The sequence below is a fragment of the Nicotiana sylvestris genome, chromosome 9, assembly GCF_000393655.2.
Source record: "Nicotiana sylvestris chromosome 9, ASM39365v2, whole genome shotgun sequence".
NCBI classification, from domain to species: domain Eukaryota; kingdom Viridiplantae; phylum Streptophyta; class Magnoliopsida; order Solanales; family Solanaceae; genus Nicotiana; species Nicotiana sylvestris.
In genome coordinates this window covers 158,406,183-158,431,007 of record NC_091065.1, presented here as the reverse complement: position 1 = coordinate 158,431,007, position 24,825 = coordinate 158,406,183, and the positions used below count along the sequence as shown (strand labels likewise).

Below are 24,825 nucleotides of genomic sequence, written 5' to 3'. Positions count from 1 at the left end.
GGGCGTAGGAGAGTGTCATGGCCCGCCACATCATCATGCCATGTAGGTGCCACTTGGCATATGTTTTTGACATATAAAAAGCTTACATATGAAATAGACTAGCACATGCGGGAAAGTTGTAGAGAAATACGTAGATATCTCATGGATAACCTTAGAACCCCATGCAATTGCTAGGAAAGACCTCAGAAGATTCTAGCAATGTAGAATATTCTAGAGAAGGGACTTACTTGTAAATAATAAGGGCCTTGTGTTAATTGTTATTTACTCACTAGCCCCTAGCAGACTAGTATATAAATAGGGCTATTCATTTGTAACTCATCAAGAAAAACAATCAAGTTCTCTACAATAAAAAGCTTCATTTGACAAATTTCTCGTCTTTCAGTCTTTCTTATCTAACATTCTCTTAGCGATCTTGAGTGTAGTAATCTTGGCTGACTTGTAATAGCAAGTTCGTGAGCAAGTTGTCAAGTGTCGTACATGCGCTTAGTTTAAAACTAAGGATGTAACAACGTGGTACCAGAGCAAAAGTTATAACTAAAGGAATGTTAGAAAGAATACAAGAGATTGCTAGAAGGAAGCTTTGTAGGGAACCATAGTCGGAATTACCAAGGGCTTGGTACTTGCAAAAGGGACCAATGTGAAGGTCCGTAAGTGAAAGTAGAGTAGCATTGCATGGGACGCACGCGAGGTGGCAAACCTACTTTGGAGGATGGACAAGTACTTTGAGATAGTCAAGGAGAATGACGAAGTTGTTAAGGTACGCAATGCCTCAATGTACTTGGCCGAGGTTGCCGCGTTATGGTGGCATCGACAGTGTGTTGACATGGAATTCGGCTGTAGTTCATAGGAATCTTCATCAGATCAATCATGCAGTTACGGCTAATCAAGCAGAGATCGATTGTCCTACCAGAGAGCTGACATTAGAAGATTGACACCCACAACACCAACAAAGTTGGACGACATACGATCAAAAGTTCGGGATGATGTGATCCAAGTCAACCTAGAGGCAAAGCAGTTCCTTGAGTTTGAAGGGGCTATGCAAGATTGAGACGTGGGAGCAGTTCAAGAAGGAGTTGAAGAAGCAATTCTACCCGATAAATTTGGTGTACGAGGCTAGGCGGAAGCTAAAGGAGCTCCGACAAACGGCCACAATTCGGGAGTATGTGCGCGAGTTCACTACATTAATGCTGCAAATCTCATCATTGTCCGAGGAAGATTGCCTCTTCTACCTCATGAATGAGTTGCGAAATTGGGCAAAGCAGAAGTTAAGAAAACATCAGGTAGCCAAAGTGGACGAAGCCATAGAGGTAGCTGAGTCGTTCGTTGACTTCAAGATGGAGCCTGCCAAGTCCAAAGAAAGCAACGCCGAGATAGGTGGGGGAGATAATGACAAGGACAACAAGAAAGGCATAGCCAAGGTATATAAGGGCAATGGCAAGGGGCCATCCCATAACGGACATGATGCAAGAGAAACGGCAAAGGGCCACAAAATAGTGTGAGTACGTGCCTAAAAAAAGGTGCTACTTTTGTAAAGGATCACATCGGGCAGGTGAACGCCCAGAGTTCGAAAAGCTTGCAGCAATAATCGGGAACTTTGCTCAGGTACACAAGGGTGACACATGAGGGACCGCCTGCATTGGGGGATGCGCCTGGAATCTAAGCCGAAAGGACGGGATTCCAAAGCCTATCTTGGCGCCATGCAAATGGAGCACGGTGGCAACAAAGTTGGGCAGACATAGTTGAAAAGGATGGCGAGTTACAAAGTGATGACACTCTATCAGACTTAGACAATGCACCAAGCAGAGGGGTCAAGTTTGCTAGCAAGGCTGGGACTATGGAGGGTAGCCAAATAAGGAGTGGAAACATAGACTCGATGCTTGAGAAGCTGCTAGACTTGGTTGAGTCACGGGGAGATTCATGCCAAGAGCAAGGGGTCACATCCGATGGGTGGAGGATCGAGACCATCATTGCTAGCTGTCCAAAGTACAAACAGGGCAAGAAGAAAGGTGACCAATACCTTGTGACATGGGAAAGCGAACCGCTCCATAGGGCATCATGGCTAATGGACAAAGATCTCCGGTGACGCCAAGGCAAGGTGCACGCGTACATGTCGATGATTTGTGCCGAGGGCGGCACAAAATTGGGTGGAGAAGAGTGTCATGGCCCGCCATATCATCATGCCACATAGTTGCCACTTGGCATATGTTTTTGATGTATGGAATGCTTACATATGAAATAGACTAACACATGTGGGAATGTTCCAGAAAAATACGGAGATTTCTCATGGAAGACATTCGAACCCTATGGAACTGCTAGGAAAGTCCTAAGAAGATTCTAGCTATGTAGAATATTCTAGAGAAGGGACTTACTTGTAAATAATAAGGGCCTTGTGTAATAATTATTATTTACTCATTAGCCCCTAGGAGACTAGTATACAAAGAGACTATTCATTTGTAACCCATCAAGAAAAAACAATCAAGTTCTCTACAATAAAAAGCTTCATTTGGCAAAATTTTCTTGTCTTTCAGTCTTTCTTATCTAACATTCTCTTGGCAATCTTGAGTGTAGTAATCTAAGCTGACTTGGTATAGCAAGTTCGTGAGCAAGTTGTATAAGATCGTGAGCAAGTTATCAAGTACCGCACGTGCACTTAGTTTAAAACTAAGGACGTTACAACGTGATATCATAGCAAAGGTTATGACAAGGAATGTTAGAAAGAATACAAGAGATTGCTAGATGGAAGCTTTGTAAGGAACAATGGTCGGAATTACCAAGGGCTTGGTGCTTTCAAAAGGGACCAATGTGAAGGTCCCAAGCGAAAGTAGTGTAGCGTCGCACGGGACGCACACGAGGTGGAAAACCTACTTTGGAGGATGGACAAGTACTTTGAGGTAGTCAAGGAGGATGACAAAGTTTTTAAGGTACGCAACGCCCCAATGTACTTGATCTAGGTTGTCGCGTTATGGTGGCGTCGAAAGTGTGCTTACATGGAGAAAGGGCTGTCTAAGCTTGAGACGTGGAGTAGTTCAAGAAGGAGTTGTAGAAGTAATTCTATCCGATGAATGTGGTATATGAGGCTAGGCGGGAGATAAGGGAACTACGATAATCGGCCACAATTCGGGAGTATGTGCGCTAGTTCACTACCTTAATGCTGCAAATCTCGTCATTGTTCGAGGAAGATTCCCTCTTCTACTTCATGGATGGGTTGAAAAATTGGGCAAAGCAGGAGTTAAGAAGACATAAGGTAGCCAAAGCGGACGAGGCCATAGAGGTAGCCGAGTTGCTTGTTGACTTCAAGATGGAGCCTGCCAAGTCCAAAGAAAGCAATGCCGAGAGGGGTGGGGGAGATCATGACAAAGACAACGAGAAAGACATAGCCAAGTTATACAAAGACAATGGCAATGGGCCATCCCATAACAGACAGGGGTCCAAGACAAATGGAAAGGGGCCGAAAAACAGTAGCGAGTGCGTGCCCAAAAGAAGGTGCTACTTTTGTAAAGGATCACATCAGGCAGGTGAATGACCAGAGTTGGGAAAGCTTGCAGCAATGATCGGGAACTTTGCGCAGGCACACAAGGGTGAGTCATGAGGGACTGCCTGCATTGGGGGGATGTGCCTAGAATCTAAGCCAAAAGTAGAGGATTCCAAAGCCTATCTTGGCGCCATGCAAATGGAGCATGGTGGCAACAAGAAAATTTGGGCGAAGATAGTTGAAAAGGATGGCGAGTTACAAAGTGATGACACTCTATCAGACTTAGATGATGCACCAAGCAGAGGGGTCAAGTTTGCTAGAAAAGCTGGGACCACAGATGGCAGTCAAATAAGGAGTGGAAGCATGACCCGATGCTTAAGAAGCTGCTAGACTTGGTTGAGTCATGGGGAGATTCAGCCCAAAAGCAAGGAGAGACATCTGATGGGCGGAGTATCGAGATCATCATTGCTAGTCGTCCAAAGTACAAACGGGGCAAGAAGAAAGGTGACCAGTACCTTGTGACATGGGAAGGCGAACGACTCCATAGAGCATCATGGCTAATGGACAAAGATCTCCGGTGATTCCATGGTGAGGTGCGCACGTACATGTCGATACTTTGTGAAGAGGGCGATACAAAATTGGGTGGAGGAGAGTGTCATGGTCCGCCACATCATCATGCCATGTAGGTGTAACTTGGCATATATTTTGACATATGGAAAGCTTACATATGAAATAGACTAGCACATGTGGGAAGGTTCTAGAGAAATACGAAGATTTCTCATGGAAGACCTTAGAACCCTATGAAATTTCTAGAAAATTCCTTCGAAGATTCTAGCTATGTAGAATATTCTAGAGAAGGGACTTACTTATAAATAATAAGGCCTTGTGTAGTAATTATTATTTACTCACTAGCCCCAAGGAGACTAGTATATAAAGGCGGCTATTCATTGTAACTCATCAAGAAAACAATCAAGTTTTCTACAATAAAAAGCTTTATTTGGTAAATTTCTCTTGTCTTTCCGTCTTTCTTACCTAACATTCTCTTAGCGATCTTAAGTGTAGTTATCTAGGATGACTTGGCATAGCAAGTACGTGAGCAAGTTGTGCAAGATCCTGAGCAAGTTGTCAAGTGCCGCACATGCGCTTAATTGAAAACTAAGCACGTGACAACGCGGTATCAGAGCAAAGGTTATGACTATAAGAATGTTAGAAAGAATACAAGAGATTTCTAGAAGGAAGTTTTATAGGGAACCATGGTCGGAATTACCAAGGACTTAGTACTTGCAAAAGGGACCAATGTGAAGGTCCCTAAGCGAAAGTAGTGTAGTGGTGCACGTGACGCACTCGAGGTGGCAAACTTAGTTTGGAGGATGAACAAGTACTTTGAGGTAGTTAAGGAGGATGACGAAGTTGTTAAGGTATGCAACACCTCAATGTGCTTGACCGAGGTTGACGCGTTATGGTGGCGTCGAAAGTGTGCTTACATGGAGAAGGGGCTATGCAAGATTGAGACGTGGGAGCAGATCAAGAAGGGGTTGAATAAGCAATTCACCCAATGAATGTGGTGTACGAGGCTAGGCGGAAGCTAAGGGAGCTCCGACAGTCGGCCACAATTTGCGAGTATGTGCGCGAGTTCACTACTTTAATGTTGCAAATCTTGTCATTGTCCAAAGAAGATTCACTCTTCTACTTCATGGATGGGTTGCAAAATTAGGCAAAGCAGGAGTTAAGAAAACATCAAGTAACCAACGTGGACGAGGCCATAGAGGTAGTCGAGTCGCTCGTTGACTTCAAGATGGAGCCTACCAAGTCCAAAGAAAGCAACGCCGAAAGGGGTGGGGAGATCATGAAGGACAACGAGAAAGGTATATCGAAGGTATACAAGGGCAATGACAAGGGGCCATCCCATAACGGATAGGGGTCCAAGAGAACGGGCAAGGGGGCGGAAAATGGTAACGAGTACGTGCCTAAAAGAGGGTGCTACTTTTGAAAAGGATCACATCGGGCAGGTGAATGCCCAAAGTTAGGAAAGCTTGCAGCAATGATCAGGAACTTGGCTCAAGCACACAAGGGTTACACATGAGGGACCGCATGCATTGGGGGGATGCGCCTGGAATCAAAGCCAAGAGTAGGGAATTCCAAAGCCTATCTTGGCGCCATGCAAATAGAGCATGGTGGCAACAAGAAAAGTTAGGCGGACATAGTTGAAAAGGATGGCGAGTTACAAAGTGATGACACTCTATCGGACTTAGATGATGCACTAACAAATGGGTCAAGTTTGCTAGCATAGCTGGGACCACGGATGGCAGCCAAATAAGGAGTGGAAGCATGACCCGATGCTTAAGAAGCTGCTAGACTTGGTTGAGTCATGGGGAGATTCAGCCCAAAAGCAAGGAGAGACATCCGATGGGCGGAGGATCTAAACCATCATTGCTAGTCGTCCAAAGTACAAATGGGGCAAGAAGAAAGGTGACCAATACCTTGTGACATGGGAAGGCGAACGGCTCCATAGGGCATCATGGCTAATGGACAAAGATCTTCGGCGACGCTAGGGCGAGCACGTGTCGATGCTTTGTGCCGAGGGACGCACAAAATTGGGTGGAGGAGTGTCATGGCCTGCCATATCCTCATGCCACGTAGGTGCCATTTGGAATATATTTTTGACATATGAAAAACTTACATATGAAATAGACTGACACATGTGGGAAGGTTCTAGAGAAATATGAAGATATCTCATGGAAGACCTTAGAACCCTATGAAATTGCTTGGAAAGTCCTTAAAAGATCTTAGCTATGTAGAATATTCTAGAGAAGGGACTTACTTGCAAATAATAAGGGCCTTGTGTAATAATTATTATTGACTCACTAGCCCCTAGAAAACTAGTATATAAAGGAGGCTATTCATTTGTATCTCATCAAGAAAAACATTCAAGTTCTCTACAATAAAAAGCTTCATTTGGCAAATTTCCCTTGTCTTTTAGTCTTTCTTATCTAACATTCTCTTAGCAATCTTGAGTGTAGTAATCTAGGCTAACTTGGCATACCAAGTTCGTAAACAAATTGTCAAGTGCCGCACATGCGCCTAGTTTAAAACTAAGGACGTGACACAAGTCTGTAAAGTAGAATATTCCTCAGTCTACTCTTTCGCATTTTAGAAACGACCAACAAAACTTGCTCTACACGAGTTAGCTACACTTACATATGGATACTGCTTTTGCATTTGTCAGGCCGTATGTGACAAATTTCTACAACTGAACAGTAAACTATATCTATACAAAACTGACTTAGCATAAGAAGTTGGTCAGATTTAAAACTCATGTTATTCAATTCCTGCATTAAGACAGTGCCTAAAGAAAGGTTTCGGATTGCTCAACGGCACTATGCTAATGAAATTTATCGAATTGTTTGAGCTTGCAACATAATTTTTCTGCTCGTTAAGACAAGACAACTTGGTCTAGATATCATTGCTGAGGATATATTATTTTATTTATACAATAGATGGGACTAGCCCGTGCTTGTAGTTTGCATTATACCCTTTTTTTCCCCCGATAAATACAGTCTCTCATCACACGGAGTACAATATTCAGCTGAAGAACATGTATTTTTACCATGTTAACAAAATAAAACATAATGTATTTGCCGTTCCTGAATCCAGATTATTGCTAATACTTTCACAAGTCAACAATGGTTTCGCTGTCAAGGGAATTCTAGCTTACGGGTACACGGAATCCACAATATCAACAAAACTCTAGGCAAGTCTTTCTACTTCATCAATAAGTTGCCCCAGTGCACACGAAAAACACAATAAGTCTAAATTTTATTACAAGGGAAAACACACTATTGGAATACTCCTCACTTTCAGCAGAGAAATTAAAAGAATTCTGAAAAAAGAATTGACATCTAAAAGTAATATTCAACACAATAGTAATCAGCACTCAAAACCAAGTTATCATTATGCCTGATCACTTTTGAAAAATGCAAGTCAAAACAAATGGTGAGAACACATGGAACACTAATTTATTGATTTACATGGCTGCAATTCTATCCACCTGTATTTCAACATCTATGAGAACAATAGCCCCCTTCAATGTCCTAACAAGCTGCTAACAACTATCCTTGCATTTAACATCTTAATACCCTATTAGAATAAGTAGCTATGTTTTTATTTATTTATGCAGGACGCCAAAAATATAGTCATAGAGCAGACTTGAATTTTGCAAAAAGGTAGGTCTAAAAGGATCGCTGAACATGCTCAGTTCACATCAATGTATATATAGACTAACTAACTGGTAACTTGAAACAAGGCGTTGCCCACTTTATATAAAAAGATAGACATCAAAAGCACCTATATGCGGCTAACACGGTGAGAAACAAAATCAAAAGAAGGCTTTAACCCCCTGCAATTTAGAACTGTAAAGCACAGATATTCAAATTCCTCCAGCTGGTTTACTAATAAAAGCAGAGTCCTTGAAAGTGTGAGATATAGCTTCAATATTTTCCGCTTTAATGGAACCAGAAAGCAGCTAGTTAACTGCAATTCACAATAGAAGCGATTAGGGAAGCTTGCAGTAAAGCTATTACTACTAAATACGAAAAACCGGCTGTGTTAAAGTATAACTCAAACACAGGCGGCGTTAAATTTTTTTTTCTTCAGTTAAGGAACGGCGTGACATGCCGTATGAGAATAGTATATATGTGGAGCATGTGGAATACGGGGTTAGGCAAGAATCAAGTTGACAATTAAGTCGCCTTTTTCAGAGTAAGGGGTTATGCAAGCCAAAAAGGACATCTCTAATTGGATTAATAGGAAAGACTATATCAAAATACAAGTCCATGAAGACTCTGACTCGAAATTCCGGTTGAACTGTGGAGGTGTGTGGGTAGAGCAGGCTTGGAATGGCTTACTGCATTGTTTAGTGTTATATTCAAGACTAATAGGATGCCTGAAGAGTGGAGGTGGAGTACAATGGTCCCGTTGTATAAGAACAAAGGTGATGTCCAGAGCTGTAACAACTATAGGGGCATCAAATTACTAAGTCATACCATGAAAGTTTGGGAGAGAGTGGTAGAAATGAGAGTGCGAAGGACGGTGTCTATTTCAGACAACCAGTTCGGGTTCATGCCGGGGCGATCTACCACAGAAGCTATCCACCTTATTAGGAGGATGGTGGAACAGTACAGGGATAGGAAGAAGGATCTCCACATGGTGTTTATTGATCTGGAGAAAGCGTACGATAGGGTTCCTAGGGAGGTCTTATGGAGCTGCTTAGAGGATAAAGGGGTCCCGGTTGACTATATTAGGGTGATTAAAGACATGTATGCTGGAGCTAAGACTCGGGTTAGGACAGTAGGAGGCGACTCTGAACACTTTCCAGTTATTACGGGGTTGCACCAAGGGTCTGCGCTCAGCCCATTCCTATTTGCCCTGGTGATGGATGCACTGACTCATCATATTCAAGGGGAGGTGCCATGGTGCATGCTATTTGCTGATGACATTATTCTAATTGACGAGACACGAGGCGGCGTCAACGAGAGGCTAGAGATTTGGAGACATGCTCTTGAGTCTAAAGGTTTCAAGTTGAGCAGGACGAAGACGGAATACCTCGAGTGCAAATTTGGAGTTGAGCCGACGGAAGCGGGAGTTGAAGTGAGGCTTGACTCTCAAGTCATTCCCAAGAGGGGTAGTTTCAAGTACCTTGGATCGGTTATTCAGGGGATCGGGGAGATTGACGAGGATGTCACACACCGTATAGGGGTGGGGTGGATGAAGTGGAGGTTAGCGTCGGGAGTCTTGTGTGACAAGAAAGTGCCACCGTTACTAAAAGGTAAGTTTTATAGAGCAGTGGTTAGGCCTGCCATGTTATATGGAACTGAATGTTGGCCGGTAAAGAACTCACACATCCAGAAGATGAAAGTAGCAGAGATGAGGATGTTGAGGTGGATGTGCGGGCATACAAGGATGGATAAGATTAGGAATGAAGATATTCGAGAGAAGGTGGGCGTGGCCCCCATGGAGGACAAGATGCGGGAAGTAAGACTCAGATGGTTCGGGCACATTCAGAGGAGGAGCACTGATGCACCGGTGAGGAGGTGTGAGCGACTGGCTGTGGTGGGCACACGGAGAGGTAGAGGGCGACCTAAGAAGTATTGGGGAGAGGTGATCAGACAGGACATGGCGCGACTTAGGATTACTGAGGACATGGCCCTTGACAGAGAATTATGGAGGTCGAGCATTAAGGTTGTAGGTTAGGGGAAAGTTGTGAATATTTCTACAGCACAATAGAGTGAGACTAGCCAGTTAGGAGTTAGACTAAGAATGTCATTGGTCGTCTATTGATGCAGGGCTTTACCTGCTAGTTTTACTATACCAGCCATCTATTTCGTATTTCGTATTCTGTATTTCATATCTCTTATATTGCTGTTATTTTATTATGCATTTTTATGGTACTAATATATCGGCTCCTGTTGCTTTTTTGAGCCGAGGGTCTCCTGGAAACAGCCTCTCTACCCTTCGGGGTAGGGGTAAGGTCTGCGTACATATTACCCTCCCCAGACCCCACTTGTGGGATTATACTGGGTCGTTGCTGTTGTTGTTGTTGAAGACTCTGACTCGAGTAATGGAGTCTAAATCGTGATTCCAAGACCTCAAAATGAAAAACACTTGTTTTTATCTATCCAACTTCTCAAAATTTGTCATCAGCTAGGAAGAGAAAACAGCCATAACATGAATATTTTTCAACTTTTCTCTGACGTCCAGCAAAATCAAGCAATATACCACATTTTTTCACTTATCTAGTATCCTTCACTACAAGAGGGGTTGGAATTATCCCTCCAACAACCTCGTAATACCCGCCCTCACTTCCTTCAACCTCATCAGGCACCGACAATCCGAGGAAATATAGTTATTAGTATAGATTAGATTCTTTTTTTATTTTATTTTGGGAAAACTACACAGTATAGTCGCTTCCAAAAATAATAGCAGGTAAAATGCATATTTTTTGTATATTAATGTATAATATACATATTTTATACTTATTTTTTTATATATTTGGCTAGCGGATGTAATTATTTTTGGCCGACCGGCCAAATGTGTGTGTTCCTCGAAAATATTTTTAGCAACCATACTCATCTTGCGTGTCTTCTTATTAATAGAAGAATTGAGATCAACATGCACTGTGGACTTCTGCTCTTGTAATATCCGCGAACTTCGTTAGAAATTATCATTAGTCTCTTTACTACTTCAATCTTTAAATTTTGTCAATTTACCAGGTCTAGCAGTTACTATGACAGGAAGAAAAGTTAGGAGCAGCATCGGACAGTGTGAGAATGGGATAACTAACCAGTTCCATTCTATTCTATGTAACCACATCGTGCAGTTATAACCACTCAGCAGTTAACTGTGTAGGAGTAATAAGAGCAAAAGTTGGATGGGAGCGGCACATACCCCAGCTCCACAGACAATATTGTAGAAACCTGTTGATATCTCATTTTGAACAACAATGTCCACTTTTGGTGTAAAGTGTTCTGCTTTTATCTCGGAAACCTGTAAGATCAAAAGCCAAAGGTCATAGCTTAGTTGTGTGGAGCTGTACAAGTTAAAAATTCCTGCTTTCAGTAAGCAGGTAAGAATACATCACCAGCAGGGCAAATCTCCTATTACTTCCTCTTGCTGTAGTTCTGCCAAAATATCAACTCACCATAGAAGAAAGGCCCACATACTAATAGCGACAATAAAGCACGTCACATTCATATCCTCTTACGCATACTTGTTTTCAAGTACACGATCTCATTTTAGTCTAAGCAACTCAAACTTTGAAAACAACAAAATACACGTACCCAATGAGTCCCAGTCATTCAGCAATGAACAGTAGTAGTAGTAGTAGTAGTAGTACAGCAAAAGGATACCCCTAATGTTTTCATATTCACATTGGATAGGACTTGTAGTTATCATGTAATTGACTACATACGGTGCCGAAGAAACCAACTCCCTAAAACATAAAAGGAGTCACATATAAGCATCTCAAACACATTATTCTTCTACGCAAACGAAGCAAAATCTAACAAACTGTCAGAACTTAATGCATAAGAGTATCAGATAACAGAAATAAGGCAAGAGTTTACAATCTTACAGTTAGTAGCTCATGTAAAATCATAGTATCAGGCTATCAGCGATTGAAATATTTTGTTATTTTAACTTTTAATTTTCTTTCATTAGGCAATAATTTTAGTACAAACTGAATGCCAACTCAAACAAAAAAAAGCAAGTATCAAAATGAGAATATATGAGCTATAACACATTTTCTCACTTTCCATTGGGGAGCATTATTTCAATCCATAATCAGTAACCAATGAGGTACTGAAGTATTTCCATAAAAGGACAATATGGTACCTCAGAGAAACATTTTGCTACTGTCTTTGATGCAAAAAAAAAAAAACATCTCGATTGTCAAATAACATTCAAGCAAGAAAAAGGAACAACAACAACAACAACACCATACCCAGTATTATCAAATAACATTCAAGCAAGAAAAAGGAACAACAACAACAACATACCCAGTATTATCCCAAAGCAAGATAAATTTGAAACAGCAAAAACAACCGTCTCCTGCTTGCCAAGCCTCTTCTATATATTAGTACAATGTGAAATTCCATTTTCCATTTAGAAAATTATTTACTTAAATTAATTTTTAGTTTCTATATGGCCAAGAATTTCTTGTTTAGGATTCTTTCTTCCTATTCTCTCATGAACCTGACTATCAAATCGAAAAACAAGGTGGCGTGATGATAGAACTCAACAAGATATCACTTTGCCAATGATTTGACAGATAGTTGATGTTTTGATATTCATATGAAGGAAAAGGTCATCCAGGAAAGACATTTGCATATTCCCAGAGTTTTAAGTAGCCTGAAGTTTTTCCAAGACTTCAATAATTCCAAGTGAAATTCATGATTGAACCACTAAAAACCTCAAATTTGACTTGGTTGGACAGCTTCTTGAAGTGTTCTATAAATACCACTATCAAAGTATTTCAGTTTCCAAATACAGCAAACATCTTCCCTTGTCCTTATAACAAGGTCCAACAAGGTTTATGTTGCAGCCACAACATTTAGGATTAAGAACAAGCGGGAAAAAAAACAATGAAGAGAAGTGAGAATTTCTTTCGTCATATAACAATTTAACATAATGACCAAAGTGTAAATAAAGGGGTAAGCACACGAAAGAAAATTCAAATGTAACAGCATAAACTTCTCCAAAACAATATACAAGCAGTATGTTTTTCCATGTTTAAATAGGCACCTCATATATTTCACAGTTAGAACTGACAAAGAAAAAGGGGGCAAAACAAAGGCAAATAGATAAGAATTAAAGCAATATAAACAGGAATTGCTATATTGCTTTCAAGAAAACTCTCATAGAATCGAGAATGAAGTTTCCTCCAGTAAATGCATGATTATAAGTTCATGCCATACGGGAATAGGCCGGAATAGTCATATGCAATCTCATTATGAGAAGGGGTCAATCGGTCCTATCTAAACAGATACCATGCTTACATAATGGTTCCTGGATCAAGTTTGATCTTTATAAGGTCCTGGTCTTTCACTTTGCTTTTCCCTCCCTAACCTCAGTGCCCTCATTCCCCCACTCCCCACCCCTAAAAAAGAAAAGAAAAAACAAACAACCTAAAGAAAAAAAAATATTACAGAAGGAACAGCAAAATGCATACTCAGATAGTGTAATGAAATGGAATATAACACACAACAGTTCCCCACAACCAACACAAGCACACCCTATGACAATGATGCACAAAGTGAAGAGGAGTTGGAAAATTGATACGAAGAATGCTCAGAAAAATCAGTTGATCTATATGTAAGACATAAGAAAAACCAATTATGGTATACAAGAAACAAGTGAAACAGCTAAGAGGCAATGAAAAAGTCCATCAGAAACGACAATCAGCCAGTTAAATTGAAAAATTCATCTGCTTTGTGCCATGGTATCAGCAACAAAATTGCAGAGATCTCAAGCTCTGCACTGATCTTAATCTCTGCACCTTCAGCACTGACTATTAAACTGTGTCGCTTCTGTCCAATCTTTGCACTTCAACCTCTATGTGATAAAGAACGGCACCAGCCTCTCAGCTTTGCCCCTATAATAATATTTGTCTGTCAAACAATGTCATGACTTCAGAATTTTCCAAAAATTTGTACATTTGATAAAAACATGAACTTATTTTCCGCACACATACTTTAAAAAGAAGCATGTCTAATGAAGATACATTTGGAATAAGTGCTACTGTATAAGATTAATTATGCAAAAATTTATTAATAATAACCTAAAGTGATATAGTAATAGCTTGATCTACAACCAAAGAATTCACTATTGACACAACTCTTCTGGATTGAAAATGTGAGTCGCAACTCAAATATATTAAGAAGAGAAATCCCAGCTTAATACAGCACCCTATAGAGACCGTGAAGCTGGTTGTTACAGCAACAATTGCAGTAGAGAAAAGAAAAGGAAAGCACTCAGAAAGAACGAATGAAAGCTTAACTTTTTTTGATAAAGAAGAATGAAAGCTTAACCATTCCAACTTCTAAAACTTTTTAAATTTTAACCCAAAATTAAATGTCACTACATAATTCTGTTATTCTTTTCAGTTCTTTTAACTTATGCAAGAGATTTCCCACAAGAAAAAATTTATGCAGTAGACATAAGTTTCTTTACCCATACTAAAAGTAACTAGATGGTAGCTTCATTATCATGTTGTGATGCAGACTCGATGAACAGTGCTAGCGGCATACAATCTGTGAGAATGCACAGGAGAAAAATCTATTTATTAACAATGATACAATGAGCCTTATATATAATACACATTCTACTCCTACTACATAAGGGACTAGGACATATTCTACAACTACCTCAGCAAGTATAACTGCAATGAAACACATAAATCGAACAGGCCTTTGAAAGAATTGATTGAAATACGACAGTGGATAAGTCAAAACATAATGCACTCAAAACCAGTCTTTATGCTACATGTTTCTTCATAGTTCCAACAGGGATAGAAACATGGCAAAAGAGTTGATAATGAAGTAAAAGACTCGATGAACAGTGCTAGCGGCATACAATCTGTGAGAATGCACGGGAGAAAAATCTATTTATTAACAATGATACAATGAGCCCTATATATAATGCACATTCTACAACTACCTCAGCAAGTATAACTGCAATGAAACACATAAATAGAACAGGCCTTTGAAAGAATTGATTGAAATACGACAGTGGATAAGTCAAAACATAATGCACACAAACCCAGTCTTTATGCTACATGTTTCTTCATAGTTCCAACAGGGATAGAAACATGACAAAATAGTTGATAATGAAGTAAAAGAATTACCTCATGAGCACCATTCTCTGGCATTTTGGAACATGCGCAACCAGGGACTTGGACCTTTCTTTTCAACATCCCAATTTTTAGGATACCATGGGAACTGCCACATCAAGAAACAGCGTTCTGGATGAGGCATTATCGCAAGATGTCGCCCATCTGGCGAACAAATTGCCGCCACACCCAAGGGAGAACCATTAAGATTGAAAGGATATATATCTGTTGGTCTGCCATCATCATCGCAATATTTCACTGGTGCCAAGTTGGAGCCAACAATATGATTGAAAACATTATCATCAGGGAAATAAGCTCTTCCTTCACCATGAGCAGCCCAAACGCCCAGTGTACTACCTTCCATACCTTTGAACATTATGGCCGGTGATTCTTCTATTGTCACACTCGTGAAGCGGCATTCAAACCTTCCAGACTCATTATGTACAAACCTAGGCTGTGATGGGTCCCCGCCGGCACCGAAAACACCTCCCACTTGGGGCCCCGGAACCCAACCCAACAGAGCCATAAGTTGGCACCCGTTGCAAACTCCGAGGCTGAAAGTGTCTGGACGGTTATAAAATGCCTGAAATTGGTTTAAAAGAGGTTGATTAAAGCGAATGGACGCTGCCCAGCCTTTTGCAGAATCAAGCACGTCAGCATAACTAAAACCTCCAACAAACACAATTCCTCTAAATTCATCAAGCGTGATGACTCCATTGAGAAGGTCTGACATTGCAACATCCCATGGCTCAAATCCAGCAGCATAAAAAGCTGCAGCCATTTCTCTATCACCATTGCTGCCTTCCTCGCGAATAATTGCGACCTTTGGCTTGGAAACGACAGTCATATATTTATCATCAGTAAATGTTGGTGTGAAGGATAGTTTCCAGGATGGTTCATGCCGATTCTTCAATCCTTCTTTTTCTAATTCTACACACGAAGCCAGTCTTTGGAGCTTTTCCAATTGAAAGCTGGTTTCTTCCCACATATCCCTCAGCACAGAAGTTTTCTCATTCAAATGAGTAACCCCGTCAACTGTCAACTCAACTATTGGAGATGAAGTAACTTGAGCAATAATATTAGCTGAAACAGCACCACTGCGGAGCTTTTCCAGAACTAAGTCCAAGTTCTTCCTGCTAACTTCAATGAGAAGGCCAAGCTCCTCTGCAAAAAGTGTTTGGGGTACACTACTCCCTAAAGAAGTTAAATCCAAGCGAATGCCACAGTTCCCTGCGAATGCCATTTCCAGGGCATTCACTAAAAGTCCCCCATCACTGATATCATGACCAGCAGATATCAGCTCATCAGAGATTAGATTCTGAACCTCATTAAAAACAGTCTTAAGATAAGATGTGTCATCCAGATCAGGACTTTCATCCCCAATTTGATCAAAAACCTGTGCAAGAGCAGATCCACCAAGTCGTCGTTTTCCTTTAGCCAAGTCAATATGAAGCAGTACACCATCATCTCCAAGCTTCAAGTCTGGAGTAACTGTCTTGGTTATATCAGGACACGTCACATAGGTACTGATGACTAGATTCCCTGGGGCTTTAACAAGTTCCCCAGACGAGTGGGCTGCCATGGAAAGGCTGTCTTTCCCCCCGTCAATTGCAATTCCAAGTTCAATCATAGCTTCAGAAAGAGCAACAGCAGCGTCATACATTGCAGCTCCTTCACCATCTAGCTTTGCAGCATACATCCAATTCCCACTTGCTTTAACATCAGAAAGAGATGTAACTTTCGCCCAAACAAGATTTGTGAGTGCTTCTCCGACAGCCAGCCGTGCCATTGCTTTTGGATCCAAAAGACCTTTTATTGGCTGCTCCCCAATTGAGCATGCACCTCCAGTTAAGTCTGTATAAGTTTGAGCTATAACAGCAACATCAGCAAGAGAAATCTGCAGGGGACCCACAGTTTGTTGCTGTGCCACAAGGCCTGTGACACACCTGTCAACTTTAGTGGTCAAGAACCTTTTCGAACAAACAGAAGGGAGCCTCAGGACCCTCTTCAATGAATCTAAAACTGTTGTTGCAGGAGCAATATCAAGTGGTTCACGCAGATTGTTCATGCGACGGAATTCAAATGTCTTTTTAGGCATATCGCCAAGCACCTTCTCAAGCTCAAGATCCACTGCAGGTGGAGGAGGAGGCAATCCACTAGACCTGCATTTTTCAATTGCTTTTTAGCATAAAAGATGGAGCTAGAATCGCTTACACACAAGTTTTGCATGCTAAAAATCAAAGCCTGAAATGAAATTTAATCTTTATCCTCAAATTTTCAGCATAAGAAAAAAGATTAAATTTTGGTTCTTTCTCGATAAACAAACAGCCAGATGCTTTTTAGCACAAAAATTGGACCAAGAATGCCATACGCACCAGCATTGCACAGCAAAAATCAACGCTCAGAAATAAACATTAATCTTTCTCCAAAATTTTCAGCATACAAAAAAAAACAATTTTGACAACCAGAAAATAGCTTTGAGTTATTGCTTTAGCAAAATCAACAAATATCATTGCCAAAAATCAAAATTTGAAATAAATACTTAATTGTTCTTCCACGAATTTTCAGCATCCATAAAAAGATTCAGTTTTGAGCAAGGCCAGTGAGTGTGTTGGAACTTTTGGACAAAAGCTCAGCAGTGAGACATTCCTTTTTTTAAAAACTTAAATTACTCTTCTAAGAGCAAATGCCTGATTAAAAATTTAATATAATTTATTATCATTAGTTTTAGGGCGGAATTGCCCTACCTGTTGGGAAATATACTGGGTATGTTGTTGTTGTTGTTTTAGGGCGGAACTGACAGAGGTATGTAATTGAGTGATAGATATCTAGTCAACTTAGGTAATAAAATTCATGATTGTTAATCTTTCAGACATTAATTTTAATTTTACTTTAAGGATGAGGGCAGTTCACCAGACCTGGATTTTTCAATTGCCACGCTATCCTCCAGGACAATACGCCCTTCACCATTAATTGTTCCAATAACAGCCATGGAAACTCTTTCCCTCGCACATATTGCTTGCAAAAGTTCACGACTTTCAGGCTTCACTAGTATAGCATCTTGCTCCTGATATTCTGCACCCCAAATTTCCAGAACAGACATCGTGTGATCGCCAACTACAATTGCCCTTATATCAATTTTGGCGCCCTGTGGATGTATTATTTCCTTCACAACATTACAGTTTCCACCAGCACCCTGATCATGAATACTTATGATCGGGTTGTTGTCCCCCATCTCAATGCAAGCACGAACAACCCGATACAACTTCTGTGCCATCTCAGCATCTCCACGCTGCACGGCGTTGAAGTCAAGCTCAGCATCATTCTGTCCACTGACCATGCTGGATGCAGCGCCACCTCCCATTCCAATACGATATGCTGGTCCTCCAATCTTAACTACCAACATACCAATCTCGGGTTCTCCCTTTGATAAGTGAAGGTGATCTATTTGCCCAATGCCAGCACTAAACATGATCGGCTTCAACCATTCCCTCCTCTCACCACTTGGCAGTCTCATTCCAAACGTTCGACAATAACCCTGAATCAAAGGCTCCCCGAATTTGTTCCCATAGTCCGATGCTCCATTACTAGCATCAATAAGGATCTGCAGCGGTGAAGCCAAATTTGCTGGGTATGTGAAAGAAGGATCTTCCCAAGGAGCATATGAACCTTCAATATGAAGATTTCCAACACAATATCCAGCTGTAGATGCAACAACAAAAGAACCCCTTCCCGTAGCATGGGTATCCCGGATACGGCCGCCTGCACCTGTCTCAGCACCAGGATAAGGTGCCACAGCACAAGGGAAATTGTGGGTTTCTGCAGTAAACAAGATAGCTAGGTCACTGGTAATCATGACCAAGAAGCATGCCGAACCAGGCTTGATAGGTCGCAATTGCTTCACTCGGAACCCCTTGATAGCGCTGGAATTATCTTTGAAACCAATAACCGAATTGTTTGGATTTGCAAGCAAAGTGCTCTTGACGATCTGCATAAGAGTCTTATCCACAGGTTGACCATCTATAACAAGTTTCCCTGTAAAGAACCAGTGCCTACTATGTTCGCTATTAGATTGAGCAATATCAAATAATTCCACATTCGTTGGGTTTCGCTTCATGTCATCCCTGAAAAGTTTGATGTAGTACTGTAAGTCTTGCTCATCAAAAGCCAACCCCATTTTCTCATTAATTTCCTCCAATGCCTTTCGACCCCTTTCTATGACGGGTATATATCGAACCTCCTCTGGAACTATGCTTGTCTTGAAAGAAGTAAGCTTCTCAACATAAACACACTCAGTCATCCGATCATGAACCATAGAAGCAAACTCATTAATTTGACTATCCAGAAGTGACCCGTCAACATATAATAAATACCTCCTAGAACGCTCCATTCTATTTATCTCTGTTAATCCGCATGCTTGGCAAATGGACACTGCATTAGCGGACCACGCCGTAGTGAAAGATAACCGTGGACCAACTTCAATGATATATGCATCTGGAATTTTCCTCTTCTCCTCATCGAGGAAACTCTCGCTTCCCAAGTTCTCAGGTTCATAAGTTTCTCCTAAAACCCATTTAAGCACAAAAAGTTTCTCACTTGAAATATCTGAATTGAGCCCGATATTGAAACACTGTTCTGTTTTCAAGCCAATTATCTGATTAGAGACCTTTGTTTGAACCAACTTGAGAAGCTCAGCAGTGGCACTGTCCTGTAGAAACGGAACACGATATAAATGCATCACCTTCTCAGCAACCTGAACATCTTCATCAACGACGCTCTTGATATCCCTCGAGACCACAGCTCTAATCTTCGCCGGAATATGAGACCTTAAACTCAAATTCTTATGTGAATACTTAAGAGGGCTTTGTCTTGGAAGTGTACCCCAAAGCAAACGATTCGTCTGCTTACTGGAATGTCGGGGTAATGCTAGCTTTTGTCTATCAAAACCCTGCAATTAAATAAGTACCAGAGTTAAAACAATTTCCTCAACATCATTATACAGAACATATTAAAAGAAACAGTAATAATCATACCTGTAAGAATTCTGTTGCAGTGATGTCCCAAGCAGATGTTGCCATTGCAAAAGTCTGCTGCTGCAATAAATAAGAATGAAACAAATTATCGTTGAACCAAAAAAAAACATAGACAAGAAACAAGTCAGCACGATAAATTTATGGGATAAGAAAAACCTTAACTTCTAAAAAACTAACAGAATATACGCTAGCTAAAGAAAACTCAAAATCAAATAACCCCAGGAAAAAATCAATTAAATACCCCACTCAAGAACAATATTTGTTACAAAGGAGTAGCCTTTACCCAATTTTGGCGTTTCCTTCACCACGCGCGCAAAAAGCTTTTTAGCATAAAAACTGAGCTAGAATACAAATTTGTGTGTGATAACAATCAAAACTTGAAATAAAAATATAATCTTTCTCCACACATTTTCAGCATAGGAGAAAACAAGAATCAATGTACCTTTAAGTTGTGGTTTTAGCAAAATCAGCTAAAATTATGGCCAACGTGAGTGGGGAAAAGCCAGCGTGAGAGAGAGTGTTGGCTGAGGCTTTTGGACAAAAACCCTAGTACTCAGATATTCCTTTTTCTTTTTTCATTCTACTTTATTCGAAATTAAAGATTGATATAGAGTCAACTTAAAATTTGATTATTCGAAAATTGTTATAAATATATTATATTATGAATGTTCATTTAGTACTCCGTTGTAAATAATCTTCATCCATATGAGATTCCACCGTAAATTTGTTTATCCATTTAGTACTCTATTGGAAATAAGCTTCCTGAAAAATCTTATCACTTCGGTACCCGGTTATGGATAAACATTACCCTAGGTAGAAGATTATCCATACCGGGTATAATAAGCTTATCCATTCAGTACTCCGTTATGGATAAACATTGCTCTCAGTAGAAGATTATCCATATCTGGTATAGTAGCAGCTTACACAGCAGCTTGCAGTAGCAGCTTACACAGCAACTTGCAGTAGCAGCTTACACAGCAGAGCTTGCGTAGCAGCTTACACAGCAGCTTGTAGTAGCAGCTTACACAGCAGCTTGTAGTAGCAGCTTACACAGCAGCTTCCTTTCTTCTATAAATAGAAGAGATTTCAGTTCATTATGTACATCAGTTTGAATTCGAATAATATATCAGTTTCTCTCTATACTTGTCTTTACTTTATAGTCTTTATTTTATAACACGTTATCAGCACGAGACTCTGCCATCTCGAGCAAATATTTTGAAAGTATCTGAGGTAAGAACTTTCTTTTCCTAAATAATGTCAAATCTTTCTAAACTTGAATTTGTAGCCCTGGATATATCAGGCAAAAGCTACATGTCTTGGGTGTTTGATACTGAAATTTATCTTAATGCGATGGGTCTGGCAGACACCATCAAAGACAAAAATCAAGCATCAAATCAAGACCGTGCCAAAGCAATGATATTCCTACGCCATCACCTTGATGAGGGCCTAAAAATGAAATATCTTACTGTTAAAGATCCAGTCATACAGTGGAATAATTTGAAAGATAGATATGACCACCTGAAGATGGTTGTTTTTCCACAGACACGAAATGATTGGACTCATCTAAGGCTACAAGATTTTAAATCTATCAGTGAGTATAATTCTGCTATGATTAGAATTATTTCCCAATTGAAGTTATGTGGTGATAATATTACTAATCATGATATGTTGGAGAAAACTTTCACCACTTTTCATGCCTCGAATATGCTCCTGCAGCAGCAATATCGAGAGATGGGATTTAAAAAGTATTCTGAACTTATCTCACATCTTCTTATAGCCGAGCAACATAATGGGCTATTAATGAAAAATCATGAAAGCCGACCTACTGGTTCTTGTCCATTCCCTGAAGTGAATGAGACGAACTTCCACCAGGCTAAACGTGGAAAAGGTCGTGGCCCCGGTCGTGGTCATGGTCGTGGTCGGGAAAGAAACTCTAATCATGGTAATAATAATGCACCAAAGAACACTCCTCAACACCAGCAGTGGAAAAGGAAGGAACAAAAGCATGAAGCGGTGCAAGCACCAAATGCAGAAAATGCATGCTATAAATGTGGAGAAAAAGGGCACTGGTCACGTACCTGTCGTACGCCAAAGCACCTGGTTGAGCTTTATCAAGCCTCCCTAAAGAAGACAGAGAAAAATGCTGAAGCAAATTTTATTTCTGAAGATAATTTAGACTTCATGCATTTGGATGTAACTGATTACCTTGCACTCCCAGAAGGAGAAACAAGTCATGTAATCGGTGGTGAATCTATAGAAATGTAAATATTTTAATTTTTGTTGTTTGTAATAGATAGTATGGTTATGTAATTGTTGTACATAAAGAATAAATTATGATTTGATAATGATGTTTACTATAATATATCTTATTTATGTCATTTTGAAGAATCTGGATAATATTATTAGATCAACTTAAACTCTAGCAGAGTTTGCAAGAAATATACAACCACCAGAAGTAGTTATATTTCATATATCTCATTGTAATTAACCACCAGAAGTGGTATATGTCTATGATCACCAGAAGTGATAATTTAGGCTTTCTATGGTTACAATTGAAGATAAGCTACATAAATATTCTCTATATTAAATGCACGCCTCGATTTGCTCCTGAAGTAGTAAATATTTTAAAAGAGGTTGAGGCATCACAATTTGATGTGATTAATGCGCATTCAGATAATTATGTTCGATTTCCTGAAGGATGAGAACTTTTGATAATATTAATCCATTCCCTGAAGTGAATGTGACAATACTAATAAGTCGGGTAAATATGAACGCACTCTTGATGTGAATATATCACAGTTCACCTTAAGAAGAGGTAATATAATTGAGAGAATATATACTCAATATTTCGTATTTTAAATTTGCTCCTGAATAAGTAACACAATTGAAATTGCCTCCTAAAGTAGGAAAATATTATGAAGAAGAGTTTTCTTGTGCTTAAATAATTGTTTTACATTATTTATTTGATTGTGATTTTCTCTCATGATACCAGAAGTGTATGAGAAATATTTGATAGTACAAAATGTATTAACAACTCCTGAAGAGCTAACTGTTTGCCTAAAGGATACATGACACCAGTAATGCCCGATAAATATTAGATTGTGGATAATAAATGAAGGCTCTCAAAGAGCTTATATACAAATATGTCATTCATATTATATGATTATGGTCAAAACATATGTTGTAGTAAACCTGAAGTTTACTAATACAAATGGCTATCATATTGAGACTACAAATGATTGGAAGATTGATAATCTTCATGTTTTCACAATCATAGGGGGTAAAATAATATGTATGTGAGAAGTTACCCGTCTTATTCTTTAATTTGTACTATATCATGTATCACAGTAAACCAGAAGTTTACTAAAGCAAAAGTTTATGCCATAGTAAACCAGAAGTTTACTAAGAGATAGCACATGACATGATAAACTTGAAGTTTTCATTTGCCATTTTTAAATGAGCTATTTGAGAATTCAGATAAGCATATACTAAAGAACTAGAAGATTCTTCAGGAATTCTCATGTGTTGCTTGTTCTCATAATGAATTGATTATACCAGCTAAAGTTGGGACTAAGACCCCTGATTCTGAAATATATAAAAGGTGAATATGGGCCCGTTCACCTATCATGTGAACCACTTATAGGTGCATATATGAGATGGTTACATGTGTAATTATTGTCAACCTGCAGTTTGGCATTTGGAATTGCTTTTCTCGATTAAGAGCATAATTTTCAGATTATGAAATCAAGACAGTTCATCTTGATAATGCTGGTTTATATCCAAGCTGGTTTAGCATTGAATACCTCCTATTAATGGCTAAACCATTGCTTATGAGAACAAAGTTTCATGTATTGGTCTAAGATTTTCTAAATTGCATATAGCAGCACTTGTATGCATCAGATCAATAATATATGATAAGTCCTCCCTTCACAATTGGTTTAGGATCGGAAACCAAATATTTTTACTATCTTTTGTTGTGTGGTATATGATTAATTTCTCTACCATAATACACAAAGATATGTTTCCCAAAGATGATTGGGGATATATGTTAGTTTTTCTAACATTTGGGGGATGGAATAAACAGTTGAAAAATATGCTATATGAATCGAATTATCATTAATATGATCCTCACTTAGAAGATAATTCAAGTCGAATGCCAGAAGCATTTGCTGATCCAAAATTAAATATCATATTTCAGCTACAAATGCTCCTATTAAAATTAAAGTCCCTGAAGGATAGAGTTTACTGTACGCATGAAGCGTGGTAGACCAATCGGTTCCAAAGGTAACAATCCTTGAAAAATAGTAGGAGCTAATGATCAAAATGATCATAATGAGGAGGAAATAAGCTCTAGAAGAGCCCACGACATAACATTTCATGAAACTCCCGAAAAAGTTCAGGTACCTGAAAATAAAGAAAGTGATGAGATCTCCACAAGTTATGTCGCTTCGGAACTGACACAAAATGATCGTCGACGATATATTTAATACAATATAGTGCACAATATTGTAAAAGATTGTGAGGATCGGACTAGCAGTCCAGACACTTGAAGATGTCATACCATTTAGATACAAGTCTTAACCTATATGACTTATTTGGCTAAATCTATATGAAGATCCTTGAAGGATTGAAAATGCCCGAAGCATATAATTCAAAGTCTTGAGAAATGTACTCGATCAAATTATAAAGATCTTTGTACGGTTTAAAGCAATCTGTGCGCGTGTGGTATAATCGCCTCAGTAAATATTTGCTGAAAGAAAGTTACATAAATTATGTTATTTGTCCATGTATTTTTATAAAGAAAATGTCATCAAAATTTGTTACACTTGCTGTTTATGTTGGTGACATAAATCTTATTGGAACTCCGGAAGAGCTCCAAGAGGGTCTTAAAAATACTTTTACATGTACAAAGTGTACCCATTAAGTACACCAATGAA

At 39.6% G+C, this 24,825-nt stretch overlaps 2 protein-coding genes across 5 annotated transcripts; both read right to left on the bottom strand.

Moving 5' to 3' along the window:
* Positions 1–7,683: 7,683 nt before the first annotated feature.
* LOC104236312 (uncharacterized) lies at positions 7,684–13,215 on the bottom strand. Its single transcript, XM_009790210.2, has 3 exons — positions 11,308–13,215; positions 10,916–11,014; positions 7,684–8,002 (listed from the first exon to the last, which is right to left on the bottom strand). Exons 1-3 carry the CDS (start codon positions 11,323–11,325, stop codon positions 7,817–7,819), a joined length of 303 nt encoding a protein of 100 aa, XP_009788512.1. The 5' UTR covers positions 11,326–13,215; the 3' UTR covers positions 7,684–7,816.
* Positions 13,216–13,312: 97 nt separating this feature from the next.
* On the bottom strand, positions 13,313–20,459 carry LOC104236313 (probable phosphoribosylformylglycinamidine synthase, chloroplastic/mitochondrial). Of its 4 annotated transcripts, none has more exons than XM_070155726.1 (5): positions 20,172–20,459; positions 19,889–19,948; positions 17,774–19,803; positions 14,871–17,017; positions 13,313–13,635 (listed from the first exon to the last, which is right to left on the bottom strand). In XM_070155726.1, the coding sequence occupies exons 2-4, from the start codon at positions 19,931–19,933 to the stop codon at positions 14,872–14,874; spliced, it is 4,221 nt and encodes a 1,406-aa protein (XP_070011827.1). In that variant the 5' UTR covers positions 19,934–19,948; positions 20,172–20,459; the 3' UTR covers positions 13,313–13,635; position 14,871. The 4 variants fall into 4 exon arrangements, with proteins under 4 accessions (XP_070011827.1, XP_070011825.1, XP_070011826.1 ...); XM_070155724.1 differs by having other exon boundaries at positions 20,331–20,459; XM_070155725.1 differs by having other exon boundaries at positions 13,313–13,619; positions 20,331–20,459.
* Between the last annotated feature and the right edge of the window lie 4,366 nt (positions 20,460–24,825).